Source organism: Hylobates moloch, unplaced genomic scaffold (assembly GCF_009828535.3).
Source record: "Hylobates moloch isolate HMO894 unplaced genomic scaffold, HMol_V3 SCAFFOLD_1, whole genome shotgun sequence".
NCBI classification, from domain to species: Eukaryota; Metazoa; Chordata; class Mammalia; order Primates; family Hylobatidae; genus Hylobates; species Hylobates moloch.
Window position 1 is genome coordinate 41,432,433 of NW_026652276.1, and position 20,525 is coordinate 41,452,957.

At 43.6% G+C, this 20,525-nt stretch overlaps 1 protein-coding gene across 1 annotated transcript in view; it reads right to left on the reverse strand.

Annotated features, from left to right (window-relative positions):
- LOC116810475 (aldehyde oxidase 2-like) overlaps window positions 1-20,525 on the reverse strand; it is a 79,444-nt gene that overhangs the window by 27,865 nt on the left and 31,054 nt on the right. The window contains 12 exon segments of the mRNA XM_032755015.2: window positions 1,477-1,704; window positions 3,914-4,105; window positions 4,283-4,369; window positions 7,438-7,525; window positions 9,854-9,987; window positions 10,713-10,837; window positions 11,607-11,667; window positions 11,669-11,704; window positions 14,869-14,991; window positions 15,932-16,046; window positions 17,271-17,438; window positions 18,461-18,561. Of these exon segments, the coding sequence (XP_032610906.1) occupies window positions 1,477-1,704; window positions 3,914-4,105; window positions 4,283-4,369; window positions 7,438-7,525; window positions 9,854-9,987; window positions 10,713-10,837; window positions 11,607-11,667; window positions 11,669-11,704; window positions 14,869-14,991; window positions 15,932-16,046; window positions 17,271-17,438; window positions 18,461-18,561 (1,458 nt within the window).

The following is a 20,525-nucleotide window of genomic DNA, read 5'->3' on the forward strand; positions in this document are numbered from 1 at the left end:
TTCTTTGTGATGAGGTGAGATGTTGGTTCCCATGGATGATGGTAGAGTGTAGGCTGTGGTTTAGATGCTGTGTGGCCATACAGGTGAAGGGAAATGTGTTATAATAAAAAGTAAATATTTGATCTTTCCCCTGGTTCTTGGTTCAGAGTTCATAAAGCCTTGGAATTTACTGTTTTATTCTGCTAATGAGATGACTCATGAGAAGGGCTTAGGTAGCTTTAGGATGGGGGCTTGGAGGCAGTGCGCATTGGTCTTTCAGTCCTCCTCCCCATCTTCTTGGGAGGGGGGCTAGAGATTGAGTTCAATCATTAATGGCCAATGCTGTAATCAATCATGCCTGTGTAGCGGAACCTCCATAAAAACCAGAAACGATGCAGTCTGGGTGCTCCTGGGTTGGTGAATATGTGGAAGTGCTGGGAGGGTGTGTGCCTGGAGAGGTCAGGGAAGCTCTGCCGCCTTCCCATCCCTTGCCCCAGGCAGCTCTTCCATCTGGCTGTTCCTGAGTCGTATCCTTCATAGTAAACTGGTAATGATCACAAGTAAAGTGCTTTCCTGAGTTCCATGGGTCATTCTAGCAAATTATCAAACCTGAATAGGGGTAGTGAAAACCTCCAAATTAGTAGTCGGCCAGGCAGGAGTGTGAGTAGCTAGGGCCCTCCATTTGAAGGTGGTGTCTGAAATAGGGACGGTCTTGTGGGACTCAGCCGTTGATCTGTGGAGTCTGCACTAACTCTGGTAGTTAGTGTGAGAACAGAATGGTTGGACACCCACTTGGTGTTGGAGTTGGTTTGGCAAGGACAATATTTGGTGTCAGAGAGGAAACCACACAGGCAGCTCTCAAGTTTCTCTGATGTCACAGCCTTTGATTCCATCTAGCTTGCAGACATGACAGTTAACCTTCTTGTGCCTGTTTATAGAAGGGGCATGCTGGGCCTGAACATGTGACCCAGAGGTTCAGGGGGTCTCATCCTACCCAACAGAGGAGGAGGAGCCCTGAGAGGTGTGTTTGAGCTCTCCTGGGAGGGTCTTAGTGATGCTCTGGATGACATCCACAGTGTTCCAGGAACCCAGCTAAGTGCTGCTCTACATTCACTATCTCACTGAGTCCTCATCAATCTTAAGACAGAGTTATTGTTATTATTATTATTGTTATTATCACTGGGAAAGCTGAGGCTCAGAGATGTTGAATAACTTAATGTCACACAGCTAGTCAATACAAAGCCGAGGATTTCTCAGGTCTTCCTGACTTCAGTTGATTAGGGATTTGTTTCCCAAGAAGGAAACAAATACTGCACTGTATTAAAAATGCTTGCAGATGGGGGTGCCACTCTGGACAGTTCTGTACATTTCTCTTGGGTGTTGGCAGGGAGGAGCTCAATGATCTAAGAAATGAGATATTTTTCAAAGTCCACAGAAGCTGATTGGGCCAGGAGTGTGTCTAGCATGAAGGTTATTTATCCTATATACAAGTCTTACCTGATGATAGCTTGTTGCAGCAAAGCCAACTGAAAACTTCATGGGAATAATAGCAATGCCTTTCTTCTTCCAATAATTCTTCTTATTGAACTCTTTGACTTGCATTCTTCTGCTGTGAAAGGAAGACTTGTCCAGACATTCGTCCCAACATCTTATCAGGGTCTCAGGGTTGAATGCTTGTTTGTAGATGGTTTTATCAACTGTTTTGTACATATTTTTCTTTCTAATCTGAAACAGGTGGGAAATTCAGTCAATAGTTATGGTAAGGCAGAAACTGATGGCCAAATGGAGACTTGAAAAGCCTCTCCACTAAAGCACAAGCTGTAGATAAGGGAAGACAGGGTCTGTTTTTTCTTTGAATGGCACATGCTTTTGCAAAAATAGTAGAGGTTTTTTTTTTTTACCTCTTCATCAATGCACCAGTTGGGGTCTCTCCCCACTAGAAGTGGAGGGTAGCAGGTGGAGACTAGTCCACGAAAGGCAGTGGGATGTAGGGGCCTAGGGAGGTAGATTTTTCTTTTCTTTTTATTCTACAAGGTTCAGAGGGTGGAGCAGAGCTGGTAGGCAGTACACTAAGGCAAGGATTCATTGTCATAACTGAAGATTTGTTCTGCCAGGGAGGAATAGCATTGCAAATAATAGCAGATCCCCTCTAAGTCTTTTAATTGCCTTTGGAATATATGGGTAAATCTTTTAAACAGTTTCTTTGGGCCTGGTGTGGTGGCTTACACCTGTAATCCTAGCACTTTGGGAGACCGAGGCAGGAGGATCACTTAAGCTCAGGAGTTCAAGACCAGCCTCGGCAACGTAGTGAGACCTCATCTCTAAAAGAAAGAAAGAAAAAAAAGAAAAATGGTTTATTTGAATAAGGTGTGTTTTATGTTATATGTCCTGGAAACTTGCAACACTTGACAAAGAAGGAGAGCCTGCTGAGCTATGCCTAGAAGTTTTTTTTTAAAAATCATCTCCATTTTATTCTAATCACAGTAAAAGAATTATTATTATTGGCAATGACGTTGGAATAATACTATCCAGTTTATAAAACAAATATTGTAATGAATGTTAAATTACTTGATTCTTGCAGGAATTCTGTGAGGTGAGTCATTTATAGATAAGGAAACTGAACCACACAGAAATTGACGCTCTTGCTCATGCTGTTCTACTTGCCTAGATCACCTTTCCAACATCTGTGCCGATTATTCTTCAAGGCCTATCTCAAGTGCCATCTTCTCCAGAAAGTTATTCCTGGTTCCCCTCTCCCCATGCCAATGTGATGCCTTCCTTCTCTGGTACCCGTGGAACATTGTACGTGACTTCTTTTAGGATAACTACTGCCTTCCTTGTACAAAATATTAGGTGTTCTCTTGTTTGTAGGAAGTACCCCGACAATCACAAACCTGGAATTCCTGTTGAATTTAGGGACAAAGCAGTTCTAGGGACAATACACAGGAGAGTTCTTGCTGGAGTAGGGGGTTTATATTGGGGAAACAGGGGACAGAAATGGAAAAGGTAGGGTGGGCTCTGATTGGAATGTGTGGGGAGCAAAAGCAAGTTATTGACCATGATCTCAATTCCAGAAGCTGCCTCTCTCTAGTCCAGCATACTGTACATCCTGTGCACCTTCTGGTCTATTGTGAAAAATAGTATTTTCAGAGGGTGTTCTTCTGGCAGTATTTCTCAGAAGTTTTCAAGTGCACCAGTAATTCCACTTCTGTAAATTTATCCTAAAGATATACAATAAGGCAAACACATACCTGGGTACATATGTACCAAGATGTTTACTGCAACATCATTTTAATGGCCAAAAATGGCAACAGCCAGAATGTATATTAATAATGGAGTGGCTAAATAAGTTATGGTACGTGCATATTACATAGTACTATTCAGTCATGAAAAAGAATGAAGCAGACCATTCTACTGACATAGAAAGATGGCCATGGCATATTGTCCTGTAGGAGAAGGAAGGGGCAGAGTAATATGTATGCTATGGTCTCATTCTGGTAAATAACCATACATGTGCACATATATGTTATATGTCAATGTTTAGGTATGTGTGTATGAATACAAATGGGTGGCCAAAGATAGAAAAAGGGGTAGAACGATAAACATGGAATTGTTAACAATGATTATCCTTGACCAAGAGGGATGGGGGTGGAAAAAGGGGCATTCCCTTTTTTTGAGTACTTCGGTGTGGTTTGAATTTTAAATAGAGTAATTATTTTGGTATAAATTAAAAAAAAGAGATGTTTGCATAAGTAAGGAAGGAGTAAGACAGGGTGAGGTGAGTTTTTTTAGGTAGCTTTTAATTTACTTTGAACTCTGAGCCAGGGCTAATTCATGTGGTTCTTCTAGTGTGTTTCCTTGGGTCAAAGAAGCTGGGTTTCCCACTGGTCTGGTTCATCAGCAACTTTGGTTATGGCCTTGGTTACAACCTTACCTTTTCTGGTGGAAGGCCACATTTGGCTGCCACAGCTGTGATACAAGATTCTGTTACTAGGGCTCCTTGTGGGAAGCCAAATCCATGAAATGTCGTATTGGATGGTAAATTTGTCATGCATGCACAGCCCTGGAACCTGAGGTTGCGAATTTTACATGCATTTTCCAGCTTTAGTATTAGAAATTCTGTTACCTAAAAAGGGATATTCACATTTATCATCACTTTTGTTTCTTTTCTCTGAAAGTCAAGTACAGAGTCAAACGGCGTGTGGACTTTAGCTACATTAGGAAATAAACTTCATAAAGAGTCATCTAGAAATTTGGCATTCTACTCATGGTCAAGCACGTTGCTGCTTTCTGGTGTACGTACCAGCTCAGAGTCGTCCAGCGTGCATCCTCTGTTAATGTAGCACTCAATGTCTAGAGCTTTGATCCGCCCGTTGTTCATGAATCCTACCTGTCACCAAATGTTGGTTATTTACTGAGATGTTCAAAATTTGCATGCCAATTGTGAGACATAGCCCTCAGTTCCCCCATAGGGCAGGACAGAGGCCAGACTCAGCTCCCTGTTTGCTTTATGGTGTACCATGCCTTGCTTGACTGATGGAGACCTCTTCTGAGCTGAATTTTGCTGAGCTCTTGCCTTCCAACGTGATTTTCTGGCTTCACAGTCAGCATGGAATTCTAAAGACTTTGCTTGTCTCCTGGACTATAATTGCCACCCTCTTCATCCTTATTCTTGGAAGAGTCCCCTTCATTTTTTTACTGACTTTGTTTCTAATTTAGTCTGTGTTTTCCTCCCTGGTGAAAAAGTCTCTGGAATTCTAGAATGTGTTGGAATGAATCACAGTGTATCCTGTTATGGGAAAGCCTCTGAAGCTGAGGTCCTTGAATGGATGCATGGGGACTGCTCTCATTTCACTAGGTGGTGAAGATGTTTGTACGTGCTTACTCGACCTAACAAACCTGAGCTCGTGCTGTTGTTACTGTTTGGGAAGAGCTTAAGGAAGCTTGCATTCTTTCAATGTTGCTACTCCCCTCCACCCACCCAGACCATTTTGTCTATACAGTCCACATTAAAAAGAAAAGAAAAATCCCCACTCCCTACTGCAGTTCTACCAAACGAGGATTGACCCAGGTCCCTTTGCCTTTCTGAAAGCAGGGATAAATACAACTGAAGGATCCACATGACTATATATATATCTATAGGGTTAACATTAGACTTTGACTGAAGTTTACCTTTGACTTTCATGAAGAAAGGACTGCTAAGCAAAATAGTACTATAAATAAGGTAGCAGAATCCTTAAACTATTTCATATAAACTTTTCTTTTTTCTTTTTTTTTTTTTTGAGATGGAGTCTCGCTCTGTCGCCCAGGCTGGAGTGCAGTGGCGCAATCTCGGCTCACTGCAAGCTCCGCCTCCGGGTTCACGCCATTCTCCTGTCTCAGCGTCTCCTAGTAGCTGGGACTACAGGCGCCCGCCACCACGCCGGGCTAATTTTTTTTTTTGTATTTTTAGTAGAGACAGGCTTTCACCATGGTCTCGATCTCCTGACCTCGTGATCCGCCCGCCTCGGCCTCCCAAAATGCTGGGATTACAAGCGTGAGCCACTGTGCCCGGCCTCATATAAACTTTTCAAAAATTTAGAAGAAACTACACATAAACACGTTATCCTAATTTACAAATAGTTCTGAATAACCAAGCAAAACTTTGTTAGCTGTGTCTGAAGGATTATATATATATATATATGAAGTGAAATTGTTTATATATATTATATTGGAATTGAAATTGTTTCTTAAAAAATAAAATAAAACTTGGACTTTTGAGACAGATTCTTGCTCTCTCGCCCAGGCTATAGTGCAGTGGTACAATCTTGGCTCATTGCAACCTCCACCTCCTGGATTCAAGCCATTCTCCTGCCTCAGCCTCCCAAGTAGCTGAGACTACAGGTGCATGCCACCACGCCCAGTTATTTTTTTGTATTTTTAATAGAGATGGGGTTTCACTATGTTGGCCAGGCTGGTCTTGAACTCCTGACCTTAGGGGATCCACCCGCCTCAGCTTCCCAAAGTGCTGGGATTACAGGTGTGAGCCACCACACCCAGCCAAAATAAAAAATGAAACTTGGATTTTTCAAAAAATCTATTTCCCTCTTTTATACTTTATAGTACTATAATTACCAAAATATTAAGTCTAGAATCTTCTTAACAAGTATTAGTACTAAAAGAATTTCATAACTTTGATAAGAGCACAACCATCACCACAACAGCAACTGCTCCAATCTTAGCAGTGTGTCTCTACATTGCTCTTGGTCCTAGAAGACAATAATAGCTGTGACTATTAATATCTGTGCATTTGAAAGCAAATAAACAGTTTAATTGGCCAACTATTAGAGAGGATCTTCCTCTCTAATTATAAAAATTATTAATGCCAATGGAAGAAATAAAATTGTTCTGTGCTGTAGAAAACTGTGGCTTTAGTAATACAGGGAAGATAATCTAAGACAATGACAAAATCAGATAGGAAATCTAACTATGTATATGCTACAAGCAATTCTCACGTAAAGCATGTTTGATACGACTTAGATTACATTAGAATGATCATAACAGCTCAATGACAAATTTGAAAAGTAGTATTGTAAGCTCGAGGCCAGCAAGTATTTTTAAGATGTTTATATTATAGTTACATAAAAATGCAGTAAATGCAGTTTGAAACAATTTTAAATTCACTACTTACTGTATTATTTTTTCCTGCATGCAAAGAGCTTTTGTGACAGTATCATAGCCACTTGGTAAAAACACTTGTAAAAAATGATTTGGCAGTTAAAATGGTCAATGGCCAAATTGTCTCCAAACATTTCTACTGAGAAATATTTGTATAGTCAAGAAGGTTTGGCACAGCAATGTTTGTACCTTCTATCAGGGTTCGTTTGTTTGTTTTTGAGGAACCACTAATGTAAATCCTTATTCCTTCAAGGAGTGTTTTGATCATTATTTGAAATTGTATTTTTATCATTAAACTTCTTCACAACTATTTACTAGAATTATTAAAAGTTCCTCATAAAATGTTATGAATATTCAAATTCACAGCATCCTCATTTAATATTTTAGATGCTAAGTTTGTTTTTAGAATTTAGCAAAATCAAAATGATGGGAAAGAACAAAGCCATTCAGATAAAATCAGATTATTTATTTATTTATGTCTGAGACAGGGTCTCACTCTGTAGCCCAGGCTGGAGTGCAGTGGTGCAATCTTGGCTCACTGTAGCCTCCACCTCCTGGGCTCAAGGGATCCACCCACCTCAGCCTCCCAAGTAGCTGGGAGTACAGGCATGTGGCTCCATACCCAGCTAATTTTTGTATTTTTTTAGAGATAGGGTCTCCCCATGTTGCCCAGGCTGGTTTTGGAACTCCTGGGCTCAAGCGATTTGCCCGCCTTGGCCTCCCAAAGTGGAAGGATTACAGGTGTGAGCCACAGTGCCTGGCCAAAACGAGATATTTTAATAATTCATCTTTAATACTCACTTTATATTTTCCAAATAATGGGTGCCTTCCTCCAGTTATTAATATATCATCTTCACGATCAAGGATGAGATGAATGGGATGACCAGTTCTAAAGAAAATAAATCTTAGGTTCTCCACCCATCCCATCAATCCATCCATCCATCCATCCATCCATCCATCCATCCATCCATCCATTTTCTCACTCACCTATCTACTCATATTTATCCATCCCCTCATTTAACTATCTGCCCACCCATCAGTGTATCTGCCTATTATCCATCCATCAACCATCCATTCTCCCACTCTTTATTCAACCATCCATCCATTCATTTATCCCATATAAATGTATTAATATCATATAATATGCTAGACACTAATGTGAATTAATATATGACCAAATCATCATTGTCTCCGTGGTCTATAACTCAATGGTTGGAGATCTCGTTAAAAGTATTAATGTCACATGCGGTTAAGTTGAATTCTATAGCTTCAAGTTTGACCTTCACCCAGATCCAGACATTTGCATTATCTCTACCACTATTTACAAAAGAGAAAGAATGTGAACAGATAAATGCAAACTTAACAACACTACTGGGAAAACAAGGCCAAACACTCATCCTAGGATGTCTGGGTTAGCGTCTCCATTCTCACCCATGGAGGCTATGCTGGCCAAGTTGGGCTCTCATGCAGGGAGGAGCCTCAGCTTTTCTCCATCTCCAGAGCAGAGGCTTCTAGACTTTGGAATGCTGAAGAATCCTCTGGTGCGCTGGTGAAAATGCATATTCCTGGGCCTTCGTACTAGGATTTCGATTCAGTGGGTCAGGGAGGGGCTTTAGAATGCATTTTTCTCAGTGATGTTGATTCAGGTGTCTTCAGGCAAATATTGAAAATCACTATCCTAGTGCAGGGTTTCCTGGTGTTCCCTAATTGTGAGGACAATCTGGAACATCAAGGAAACACAGTTTCCAGGTCCATCCCCTGCTAATTCTGATTCAGTGGTGCGGGGATGGGGAGGCAAAACTTTCTTTTTTGAGACAGGGTCTTGCTCTGCCACTCAGGCTGGAGTGCAGTGGTATGAACATGGCTCACTGCAGCCTGACCTCCTGGGCTCAAGCAATCCTCCTGCCTTAGCCTCCTGAGTAGCTGGGACCACAGGCACGTGCTACTGTGCTCAGCTATTTTTATTTTATTTTATTTTAAATCTTTGTAGAGACGAGGATTTCACCATGTTTCCCAGGCTCGTCTTGAACTCCTGGGCTCAAGTGATTTTCCTGCCTCAGCCTCCCAAAGTGCTGGGATTATAGGCATGAGCCACCATGCCCAGCTGAGGCAGGAATTTCTATGACATCAGGCAACTCTTACTTACTATTAGGTTTGGGAACATTACTCTGGGGATCATTTAATGCATGGCCCTTGTGTACCAAAGTAGAGTTGTATCTTAAGGCACTGGTTGCCACACTTGGCTGCACAGTGGAACCTCTGGGGAAGTTTTAAAATATACGGATGCCTGGGTCAGTATGGGGCAGCCTAGGCACTGGTATTTAAATGCTGCCCAGATGATTCTAACGTGCAGTCGTGTTTGAGAAGTCTTAAAGCCACAATGCCTGGGGGGAATTCAATGAACTGATTATCTTGTGCTGAATCCCCAGTGGGTGTGAGTGGAGTGGAGTTAATCATGGAAAGAACTGGAGATGGGATTCAGATCCGGCTTTTTCTCGCTTCTCATTGAGGACTGAGACATATGTCTGAGTGTTTCAGGACCTAGCTCTGAACTACAAGAGTTGTCAAATGAAGCAGGACCTGTGAACTTTGCATACCCTTTGGGACTCTGACAGAATACTTAGCCACAGAAAATGAACCATTAACAGAAAAAGCAGCACCAACTAAACACAAATCTGAGGCATGAACAGCAAAGGAGTGAGCCTTCCGCTGAGGTCAGCCTGGGAGCTGTCTTTGAGGATGAGTCACCTGTCCATTGAGCAGACTCTGAGGACGCAGCCCTTCGCAGGTGCAGGGAGGCAGAGGATGAAGAGCCTTTCTTTCCTTACCTCGCCCTGTTCTCAGTCTGAGAGCAGGAAAGAAGAGTCAGGGAGCAGCTTCCCCCTAGCACTCCACTTGGGCAGGGTGACTTGCCCCACCCCTCAACGGCTCACTTTCCCTGAAGCTCAGGAGGTATTCAGCTAATAGTACCACTGCTCCTTTCAATAGCATGTTAGCTATTCAAAGTCCTGTGTACATTTGACTTCTGCAGTAACTCTAAAAGCCTGGGAGGGTAGGTATGATTATTCACATTTTTTAAAGAAACAGGAGGCTGAATTGCCCAAGGAGACACACATGGTTATGACGGCAGCCCAGATGACTGTAAGCCACTGATTTGCTCTCAGCTCTGTGCATTTGATGCCATTCTGTATCCCCAAGTATCCCCAACCATACTTACTTGATAGCACCCACAGCTGCAATCGCCCCGAATACAGCTGGCTTTCCTACCTTCCCTCCAAAACCTCCACCCACTCGTTTTACATGACAGTTGATCCTGTTGATGGGGATGTTTAAGGTAGAGGACACTGTTTTCTTTAAAAGTGAGATAACAAGAAGGTTTATAAGAGTGAAATGGCAAAGAAGCTTTTTGTTTCTTGAAACAACATCGCAGCAGAATTCATTCACGTCTACCATTGGTAAAAAAAATGGAGATAGTCTGAATCTGTCTGGTGGGGCTCTGTTTAGCTTGTAAACACCGTTGGTCTGCACAGAGCAGCCCTTCTAGCAGAAAAATGGTATTTTCCAGAAGGAAAACTGTTAGAGCTTTGGATTCCTGTGAGAAGCTGGGTTCCTAGTCTAAAGTCCCAAGGAGGTGAAAGCCGGCGAACTCCTGACAACCTACCAAGGAGATGATGTGTTTGCAGCTAAACCTAGAGCACTTTGTGACTGGGGAAATGAAAATGTACCATAAAGTGATGTATTGACCCCAAAGGTTAACTGTGATGATTATTTTAGAGAAAAATCAAGTACAGAAATAGTTTAGTGGTGTCATCTCATCACAGAGTTCATCTAAGCATGATGCAAACGAACGTACTCTTGAAACCTAAAGTTACTGTGACTATTTTTTTATTTACTTGAAAAGACCAAAAAAAGAAAAAAAAAGGTTCTGAGGTCTTGGCTGCATTATTGATGTCTGATATCTAATGTTTGGATTCCAGGTTTCTGCAGGTAAAATGGCCAGCAATTGTGAGGCCGTAGGATTGACTGCCATCATGGAATTAGGAAGGTGGGGATGTGGGCGTTATTCTGGACCTCACCTGCACATGGGCTGGGTCCTGTGTGGACACATAAATGTCCAGTTCTTTGTCCTCTGTCTTTGGAATAACAAGCACTCTTTGTGTTTCCGTGTAAAAATGTTCCTGTCCTCCAACATGGACCTCTCCTGTTAAGCATAAACACAGAAGAACTCCTAAGGTGTGTGCTGGTGGGAAGCCACCGTCTTGGAGAATTCAAAAGCCAGTAAGATGTGGACTGGCTGGCCTGGATTTTTTTTTTTTTTTTTCGAGATGGAGTCTCGCTCTGTCACCCATGCTGGAGTGTAGTGGCGTGATGTCAGCTCACTGCAACCTCTGCCCCCCAGGCTCAAGTGATTCTCCTGCCTTAGCCTCCCAAGTAGCTGGGATTACAGCGCCTGCCACCATGCCTGGCTAATTTTTGTATTTTTAGTAGAGATGGGGTTTCACCATGTTGGCCAAGTTGGTCTCGAACCCCTGACCTCAGATGATTCACCTGCCTCGGCCTCCCAAAGTGCTGGGATTACAGGTGTGAGCCACTGTGCCCTGCCTGGCTGGCCTGGATTTATCCTGATGAAAGAACTAGGCATTTGTCCTGTGGCAATCTGTTTCAGAGAGAATAGTTCTGGATCACAAATTAAAAGTGCCAAGTTTTGTTCCTTACTCTGCCCAAACGAAAATCTTAGAGATTTTCTTTTATTTATTCTATTTCTCCCTACCCCCCAACCCCAAAACCACACACACACACACACACACACACACACACACACACACACTTTGAAAGGAAGACGTGTAAGAGAAATTTGGCAAAGCACCAAGACTTTACAGGCTGGACTTTCTGAGGGGGAATCATACACTTTTGATGGTTGCTTCTGAATAGAATCAGGCAGAGTCTATTAAGTATCCCTGGAAGCTCACCTTCAAAAATTTGGTCGACTTTTTCAAAGGCCTCCTCAACGTTTCCTTGTTCAAGTTTTTTTTTCACGGCACAGGAATGATTTGTGTTTTATGGCATCCTAAATGGCAGAAAAAAAAAGCATAAAAGCCAGTCCTTCCGACTTTTCCTTCCACTGGTAGTTTTTTCTTAAAAGCCAGTATGCTCTGGAAAATCACTGTTTCCTGGGACAGATGAAAGGTGTCAAACAAGCAAGGGAGAATTAGAGCAGTAGGCTGGCTGCAGAGATGAGAAGTCCGAGGAAAGGTCTTCTAGATTTGCAGAGAAAAGCAGCAAGAAGGATTAGCGAAACCTTCAGAAGGAAACTACGTTCAGAACCGAGGGCTGGGGACACTATGATGATACCAGATGATGAATACTAATTTCTCATTTAAATGTGACTCTCCAGGGAACATGAGATAAATCAAATGCATGATGGGTGAGGTTCGGGAATCTGCCTTTTTTTTTTTTTTTCTTTTACCTTTTCCTTGAAGAAAAACGCTTGCATTAGACTACTTAGGTAGCTCAGGTACAAGAACCTCTCACTCAGGGATCTGAAAAATACTGAGGCTGTCTTGAGAGGGGAGACACAAGTTATTACACATCTCTGGGGCAGGAAAGCCCAGTACACATTGTATTAGGTTGGTGCAAAAGCAATTGCAGTTTTTGCTATAAAAGTTTGCAATTGCTTTTGCACCAACCTAATAGGAAGTTTGTTCCTTTCTTTGAGTATTTGGCGTCATCTCATAAGGGCTTTTCTAGCTCTTTGTTCTATGTTTTTTTTTCTCCTGACAATAACATGAACGTACTTACAAATAAAGACTGGTTCTGTGGACTGACCTCTGACAGCGGATCCTTGTTTAGCCTTTAGAACCAAGGTATTTTTTCATACTTCTGAATGACACCTGTCTCCTGCCTTCCTAGGCTCTGATGGCCTCAGATGCCATAGCCTTTCTTGCTGCTGATGCTCCTGGGAGCAGCTAATATCGATGGAGAGCTTGCTTTGTGCTAAGCACTGTGCAATAACAGTGTATGTACATGTATCCTTATGTTCATTCTGTTACGATCTCTGTTTCCTAGATGAGGAAACTGGGCTTAGAGAGGTTAAAAGAACTTTCTCAAAGTCACACTGTAAATAAGTGATAAAGGAAGTGTTCAAGTCCAGGCTAAGTTTTTAAAAACATCTTATCTAATGATGAACACTTGATTTTTTCAAAGCAGCAGACAATGAACAATATAGCTGAATTTTTTCATTTTCTGTTATACTAAGATCTCAGAAGCCATCCTGGTACGTGTGAAAGTATGTTTATTGCCATACTGTAAATGTGTCATAAGACAGTAAAATCTCTTTTTTTTTTTTGAGACGGAGTCTTGCTCTTTCACCCAGGCTGGAGTGCAGTGGCGTGATCTCGGCTCACAGCAACTCCGCCTCCTGGGCTCAAGCGGTTCGCCTGCCTCGGCCTCCTAAGAAGCTGGGATTACAGGCATGCATCACCACACCTGGCTAATTTCTGTATTTTTAGTAGAGACGGGGTTTCACCATGTTGGCCAGGCTGATCTCGAACTCCTGACCTCAAGTGATTCACCTGCCTCGGCCTCCCAAGGTGCTGGGATTACAGGCATGAACCACCATGCCCAACCAAGACAGTATACTCTTGTTATAACATAGGCTATATTGGGTGAGTGCTAACCATGTGCCAGGTACTGTTGTAAGTGCTTTACACCTGTTAACTCATTTAATTTTATGACAAACTAATGAGATACGTATCATTACTACCTCCATTTTACAGATGAGGAAACCATGGCACAGAGAGGTTAAATAACTTGCCTAAGGTCACACAGCTAGTCAGTGGTACAGCCACTATTCAAATCTGGCAGCCTGGTTCTAGGACCTGTGTTTGTAACCATGACCCTATGTTGCCTCTGATCTATAAAGTCATATAAATAAATGAATAGATGGATGAAGCACTATTGGTATTATATATATGACAATTTTATTGACTTGTGGAGGATTTTTTTTGCTGACTCTGGACAGTCTTGTTCCGAGGGAACTCTAAATCCCTACCCATTCCGAATTCTAGAATAGTTCATGGGTATGTCCTCTGGGTGCCATTTCCCCCTTGAAGAAAGTGGGGTTAGAAGGGAAATTTGGAAAACCTTTATTAGGATCCTAGTTCAACCCAAGGAAGAGGAACGAGCCAAGAAAAATGGCCTGGATTTCTTGCAAACTTGGCAAATGCGAATTTGGAACAAAGTTGATTTGGTTTAGGAAGATCAAGAAACTTTTTTTTAAAAAAACACTTTAAATATTGAGCAATTTGTACCATTTAGTTACATTTTAAAATGTCCCAATGGTTCACGCTTCACGAAAGCCTCTGGACACATTTGATGTTTTGTCACAAGCACACAAGTAACAAAAAACAAGTAAGCTTTTCTCAAGTCAATGACTCTGAACCTGTCTCTCAATGAATCAGAGCCTGCAAACCCCAGTCCACGCCTGAATTGTCTGTCCTCACTCCGTTATCTTCCCCGAAATACCATTTGAATATCATTATCTAGACTCAGAAACGAGAGTGAAGCTTCTGTGGAATTCCACCGTGAAAGTTCCACTGCATTTGGGCTCCACCTTGAAAACATTACTGTTCCCAGTATGCATCCTCACCTTTCTCCTCAAGTCACAGAGTCTCCCATCTGTAGTGGTTATCTGGCCACCTGGAATAAAATCCACATTTCCCAGCTCCCCTTGCAGTTAGGTGTGGCACGCGACCAGGTTCCAAACACAGAGATGGAGGAAGGCATGTGCAATGTACATGCCTCCTTTTAAGGACTGGGAAGTGTCCTTAAAGGGAGGGGACACACCCTTCTTCATCACCTTATTTTCTCGGCTGTCTGGAATGTGGATGTAACGGCTAGAGTTTCTGTGGCCATTGTGGACCAAATGTGCCCTCCAGGAAGCAATGCATGATGGAGTGATTAGATATAAGAAGGCTGGATCCTAAACACACAGAATGCTGTAGAAGCCCTGGACTGCCCACTTCTAGACTTTTTCAATATGGGAAACTTCTGTCTTCTCCACTCCTTGGAACCAAAGATAATTTCAACTCATACAAGTAATGTTTTCCAAAGAAAGTTGATTTTTCCAGAGCAAAGCAGTGGCAAGAAAAAAAATTAGATCCTTCATTAAGATTTTTACAAAGGTACTTTTAATTCTACAACCTTAGGGAGAGACTGGCCAGCCCTGTTTACCTTGACGGTGAAGATTACAGGTTCCAGATCTTCACAGGTGATCTTTATCTTTTCAGTTGCTCGTTTTGCCTGTACGTCTGTTTCTGCAACCACAGCACAGATGATCTGGCCCACACAGATTACCTGTGGAAAGTACACACATGAAGCAGATACAAAATTCTGGGTGGGAATAGGCTTAGTTCAATCTTAGCAGTGACTGGTGTCTTAGATGTCGCTGTTTAGCAATAGTAACCACATTGGAGTCACATTTGACTACATCTGCTTGGCTAAAAGTTAAAAAAAATATATATTTTTTGAGACAGAGTCTCGTTCTGTTGCCCAGGCTGGAGTGCAGTGGTGCCATCTTGGCTCACTGCAGCCTCTGCCTCCCAGGTTCAAATGATTTTCTTGCCTCATCTTCCTGAGTAGCTGGGATTACAGGTGCATGCCACCACGCCCGGCTAATTTTTGTATTTTTAGTAGAGATGGAGTTTCATCATGTTGGCCAGGCTAGTCTCAAACTCCTGGACTCAACTGATCCATCCACCTCAGCCTCCCAAAGTGCTGGGATTACAGGCGTGAGCCACCATGCTTGGCTAAAAAATATGTTTAATGAAAAAATAATTTAAATAATACAGACAGTTCCATTGGCCATGTAACTCAGTGGACGTAAGGCTCAGAGTGGATGTGAGGTTGGCCGTAACCTGAATCTAGCATGTCTTCTGTCCAGCTTGGTTGACACGTGTAGCCTTCATCATATTTTACAGTTTAAAGATAAACAAAGTTTTTGTATAATGTGGCTCCTGTTGTGGACTGACTTGTGTTCCTAAAAATTCATATGGACTCAAGAGCACACAGCGGCAGAACTAGGACTTGTTGCTTTACTGTATTACATTTCCTTTTACTATGTTATTTCCTGACTCCGGACTAGTAGGGCTGAATAAAGACAGGGTAGAGAGGTGCCAGAAGGCTTGGCGCTTCCACCTCCCAAAGGCAGGAAGAGCTGGGAGCTGGACAGCTGGCAGGAGGGGTACCTTGGTGATTGTCTACACAGAATCATCTAGGAGAGCATGTCCCGACGTACCTTATCTACAGCCAGCAATTTGTCACCTTCAGCACCATTGGTGCCTGGAATGTCTTCAGCTGTTATCACATCAACCACTTTGGGTAGTTCAAGGGCCTTGGACACATGAATTGATCTAAACAAAGAGATATTTAAGAAGTAGAAATCACTCTGGGCAGGGTGGTGGATGCCTGTAACCTCAGCACTTTGGGTGGTCAAGAAGGGAGAGATTGCTTGATGCCAGGAATTTGAGACCAGCCTGGGCAAAATAGCAAGACTCTGTCTCAACAAAAAAATTGTTAAAAATTAGTCAGGTGTGGTGGTGGTGCATGCCTGTAGTCCCAGCTACTCAGGATGCTGAGATGGGAGGATGGCTTGAGCCCAGGAGTTCAAGGCTGCAGTGAGCTATGATGGTGCCTCTGCCCCCAGCCTGGATGACAGAGCCAGACTCTGTCTCTAAATTAAAAAAAGAGGAAGTAGAAATCAGCAAGCTTTGAGGGCCCCAAATTTCAGGGAGGGATAGAACATGGTTGAAAATTGGAATATATGACAACAAATCCAGCTTAGGTTCTGACCAATCAGAACAGAACTGCCAAGGAGTAGGGTCCAAGAGACTCCCGCTGGGCCAGGAGACAACACTTTAGCTGTTGGGGGTTGGGAAGTGGAGAAGGGATAGTGTGGCCTTGGCAAGGGACGTTCTTGAAGGTTGGGACAGGGGCCATTCATTCTTGGGCATGAAGTGGGTATTTCACCACCACCTCAATACCAGCTCTCTATCAGGATTATGCCTTTGAGTCATGTCTGAGGCTGTAGCAGGGAGCTGAGGTTTTGTGAGGTTAGGAGGGAAACAAAGGGCTTGTAACTGTCATTTTGTTTTTTTTTTTTGAGACAGAGTCTTACTTTGCCACCCAGGCTGGAGTGCAGTAGTTCGATCTTGGCTCACTGCAACCTCCACCTCCCGAGCTCAAGTGATTCTCCTGCCTCAGCCTCCTGAGTAGCTGGGATTGCAGGCGTGTGCCACCACGCCGAGCTAATTTTTGTATTTTTAGTAGAGATGGGGTTTCACCATGTTGGCCAGGCTGGTCTTGAACTTCTGACCCCAGGTGATCTGCCTGCCTTGGCCTCCCAAAGTGTTGGGATTACAGGCGTGAGCCACTGAGCCTGGCCAGTGATTTTTATTCTCTCTCCATGATGCTCATTTCTAGATGCTCTCCCTTCCTCCTGGAGCTGGCAACCTTTTCTTTATTCTTTCCATTTTAGGTTCTTTAGGTTCAGGACATGGCAGGAGCATGGATGCATTCCTCTAAGGGGTCCCCAGGTGTGCTTTTAAAAGGCTCTTGAAAGCTCTTCGTTTACTAACATGATTTTTGCATGAGCCCTGCTACTGGTCACCAAAGCCATGAAAAGTTCTTTATCCACCATGTGAATGTCATCACAAAACATGGCTTCCCCAGTGGCATGTTTAAGAGCTGACAGGTGCATGATAGGGCGTCCAACTGGGTCTTGGAGAGGCTGATGAGGATCCACACTCAACAGAGGAAGACAAGAGTTGCCTCAGAAGCTTTTAATTTTCAGAAGTGGCCTGGCCTATCACCAACACTCCTGAGCTGGGATTGAGAAATTGGACAGTCACCCTTGGGTGACAAACACTGGAGCGGGCCAGATGATGAGTGTGACACATTAATGATGCCACTAGAACAGTGAATTGTCATTTCAGTTATATGGCAATAAATGGCGAAGTAGGTGAAGGGGCACCCCAGCTTCTTCTTCTGGCATCTTCTTTTCCCTGGTGGTGCTCTCAGGGGTCTCGCTGTCCTGCCTCCTCACCTTTCCAATGATCAATCTGTCCACAGGTACTGTTGTCATGATGATGGGGCATAAAGTGATACAGTTCCTAAGGTGGGATGCCAAAATCCAAGCCAGAAGCCCAAGTATGGACTTGATTGGGGCCTCTGGCACGGGGTTTGGGGGATGGCAACAGAGTCCCCCCAGATCCAGAATAAGGTGTCCTGGCTGCCCTTGGGAATGGCACAAAAACATCACTAGGCTGTAAGGAGGTGGAGATAGTGTTTATTCTGGAGCTCTTCTCAGGGAAGCTCTGTGTGTGTGTGTGTGTGTGTGTGTGCATGTATGTGGAGGTGGGGTGGGAGAGGGGTTGTGCTATAGCAAGAATGCATAATTTCTAAACTGTCCTGCTAGAAGGGTGAGTTCAGTTACTTGCAGGGCATTTGTTTGCTGACTGGAGATTAAACATTTGCAATCAGAGCTGGGGGCTGAACCTTCCAGCTCGGTTGCTCTTCTGACTAACTATCAAACAAATGCCCAAAGAATATCACTTTGAAGAGACTATAATGATTAGACTGTAGATTAGCTAGATGGTTCAGCCTTGAGCTCATCCAGCAGCAGCTTGGGCCTGACCTCAGATTCCAGCGTCTCCGTGACGCGGACTAAGCAAAGAGCCACCACTAGAACGTCAGACGTGAAACCGCAGCTCTGAAAAGCTTGCTCGTTCAGCACAGCTCGAGTTTGCAGGTTTCAGTTAAATCAAACTCACTGACCTGGTACTTTTGGACTCCCTGGGGTATTGTGACTGGGAAATCTTCGAGAGCACTTAGGAATCGGTCTGAAATTTCAGAATGATGACGGCTGTCCTGAAAGATGATTCAAAACAATAAAAATAAGCTGGTTAGCTACGGTTAAACTGGGCTTTGGTTTACGTGAAACTGACTTGGCTAATGTATCCAGCATAGCGTGCATAACCACGATCCATACTACCTGCCCCGGCTTCATGTTTTATGAATGTTTCTTGTTCCCCTCCTCCCTCCACATAATGAGGACCTGGACTGACTGCTTGGAATCTGATCCTCAAGCCACCCTGAGGAGGGAGAGGCTTGCCAGAGAGCGGGGGCAGAGGCAGGAGGAGAAGCAAGGAAAATGGGCTAGATAAGCCACCCCAGAATAAGCAAGTATCCATTGCACACAAAAGGACTCAAAGCCAGATTGCTTTTCTCAGGAACTCAACTCTCCTGGGAGAGCGGTAGAGGTGGGGAGGCTGCTCTGGGTGTCACTGAAACTTGTCAAGTGTCTTGATTCAGAAATTAAATGGCAGCCAGGATTATCCTGGTGAGTGTGGTTGATGAGGGTCTTCATCTGAGTCTGTGAAAATCAGATACCTTAGAAGAGTGGGCTCTTGGGGTGAGCTGTGGTTGGGGAACAGGGAATACAAGGTAGGGTGAGTTGTAATCATGGTCGGGGAGGGGTGGAGAGAGAGAGAGAAGGAGAGAGAGAAAGAAAGAGGGAGAGAGAGTATGTTTTGCTTTGCTTAGCTTATTCCAAAAGTTTACAATCAGAAAAATCTAGAAAGCTATTTAAACATTAGCATACACACCGGTTTTTGGTGTGTGTGTGTGTGTGTGTGTGTGTGTGTGTGTGTGTGTGTTTTCATATAGGCTCTTGCTCTGTCTCCCAGGCTAGAGTGCAGTGTTACAAACATGGCTCGCTGCGGCCTCGACCTCCCAGGCTTAAGAGATCCTTCCACCTCAGCCTCTAAGTAGCTGAGTCTACAGACATGTGCCACCACGGCCAGCTAATTTTTCTATTTCTTATAAAGGTGGGGTTTCCCGATGTTCCCCAGACTGGTCTCCAACTACTGGGCCCAAGCCTGCCTTGGCCTCCCAAAGTGCTGGGATTACAGGTGTGAGCCACCATGCCTGGGCAGTTTTGGTTGTTCTGAAAAATAAAATTTTATTTTATCTTTTAGAATGATCATAAAATTACAGGAGAGGCAAAATGAATCTCTAGTGCCAGCAAAGTGATTGGTGGTTGCCTGGGCCGGGGCAAGATGGTGACACAAGGGGGCATAGGATACTTTTTGGGATAATGGAAAATTTGAGGTGGTAGCTACACAGATATACACATTTGTCAACGTGCGCTGAATTTAAATAGGTGCATTTTATGATGTGTAAATTACACTTCAATAAAGTTGCTTTTAAAAGAAAAAACTGCACAGTGGCAGCAGGGACACCACAATGTTTCAGTATTCAGGGCACACAGTCAACATTTGCGGATCGCAGACAGTCTGGCGTCATGAGCCTCATGTAGCCCCTCAGGGCTGGATTCCAGGAGGAGGGCCGACTGGGAAATAATAAGGCCTGACTCAGAGCAGGTGACAGGTAACAGCACAGGCTGTGCACAAGACAATTTGCCAAAGTGATGGGAAAGCTGTGAGCTTATGGGTGCAAGGAACACATAAGAGCCAGATGCTATGGGTCAAATTGTGTCTGTTCTAAATATCTGTGTTGAAGTCCCAGCACTCCAGCCCCAGTTCTTCAGAATGTGGCCTTATCCAAATAAGGCAGGGCCTTTACTGCAGAGGTAATCAAGTTAAAATGAGGTACTTAAGACAGGCCCTAATGCCATATGACTGATGTCCTTGTGAGAAGGGGAAATTTGGACACAGATGTACCCACAGAACTTCATGTGAAGACAGAGATCAGGGTGACGCTTCTAGAAGCCAAGGAGTGCCCAAGATTGCCAGCAAACCAGCAGGAGCTAGAGGAGAGGCAGGGAGCAGAGTCCCCGGCACAGCCCTCACAGGGAACCAGGCCTGCTGACG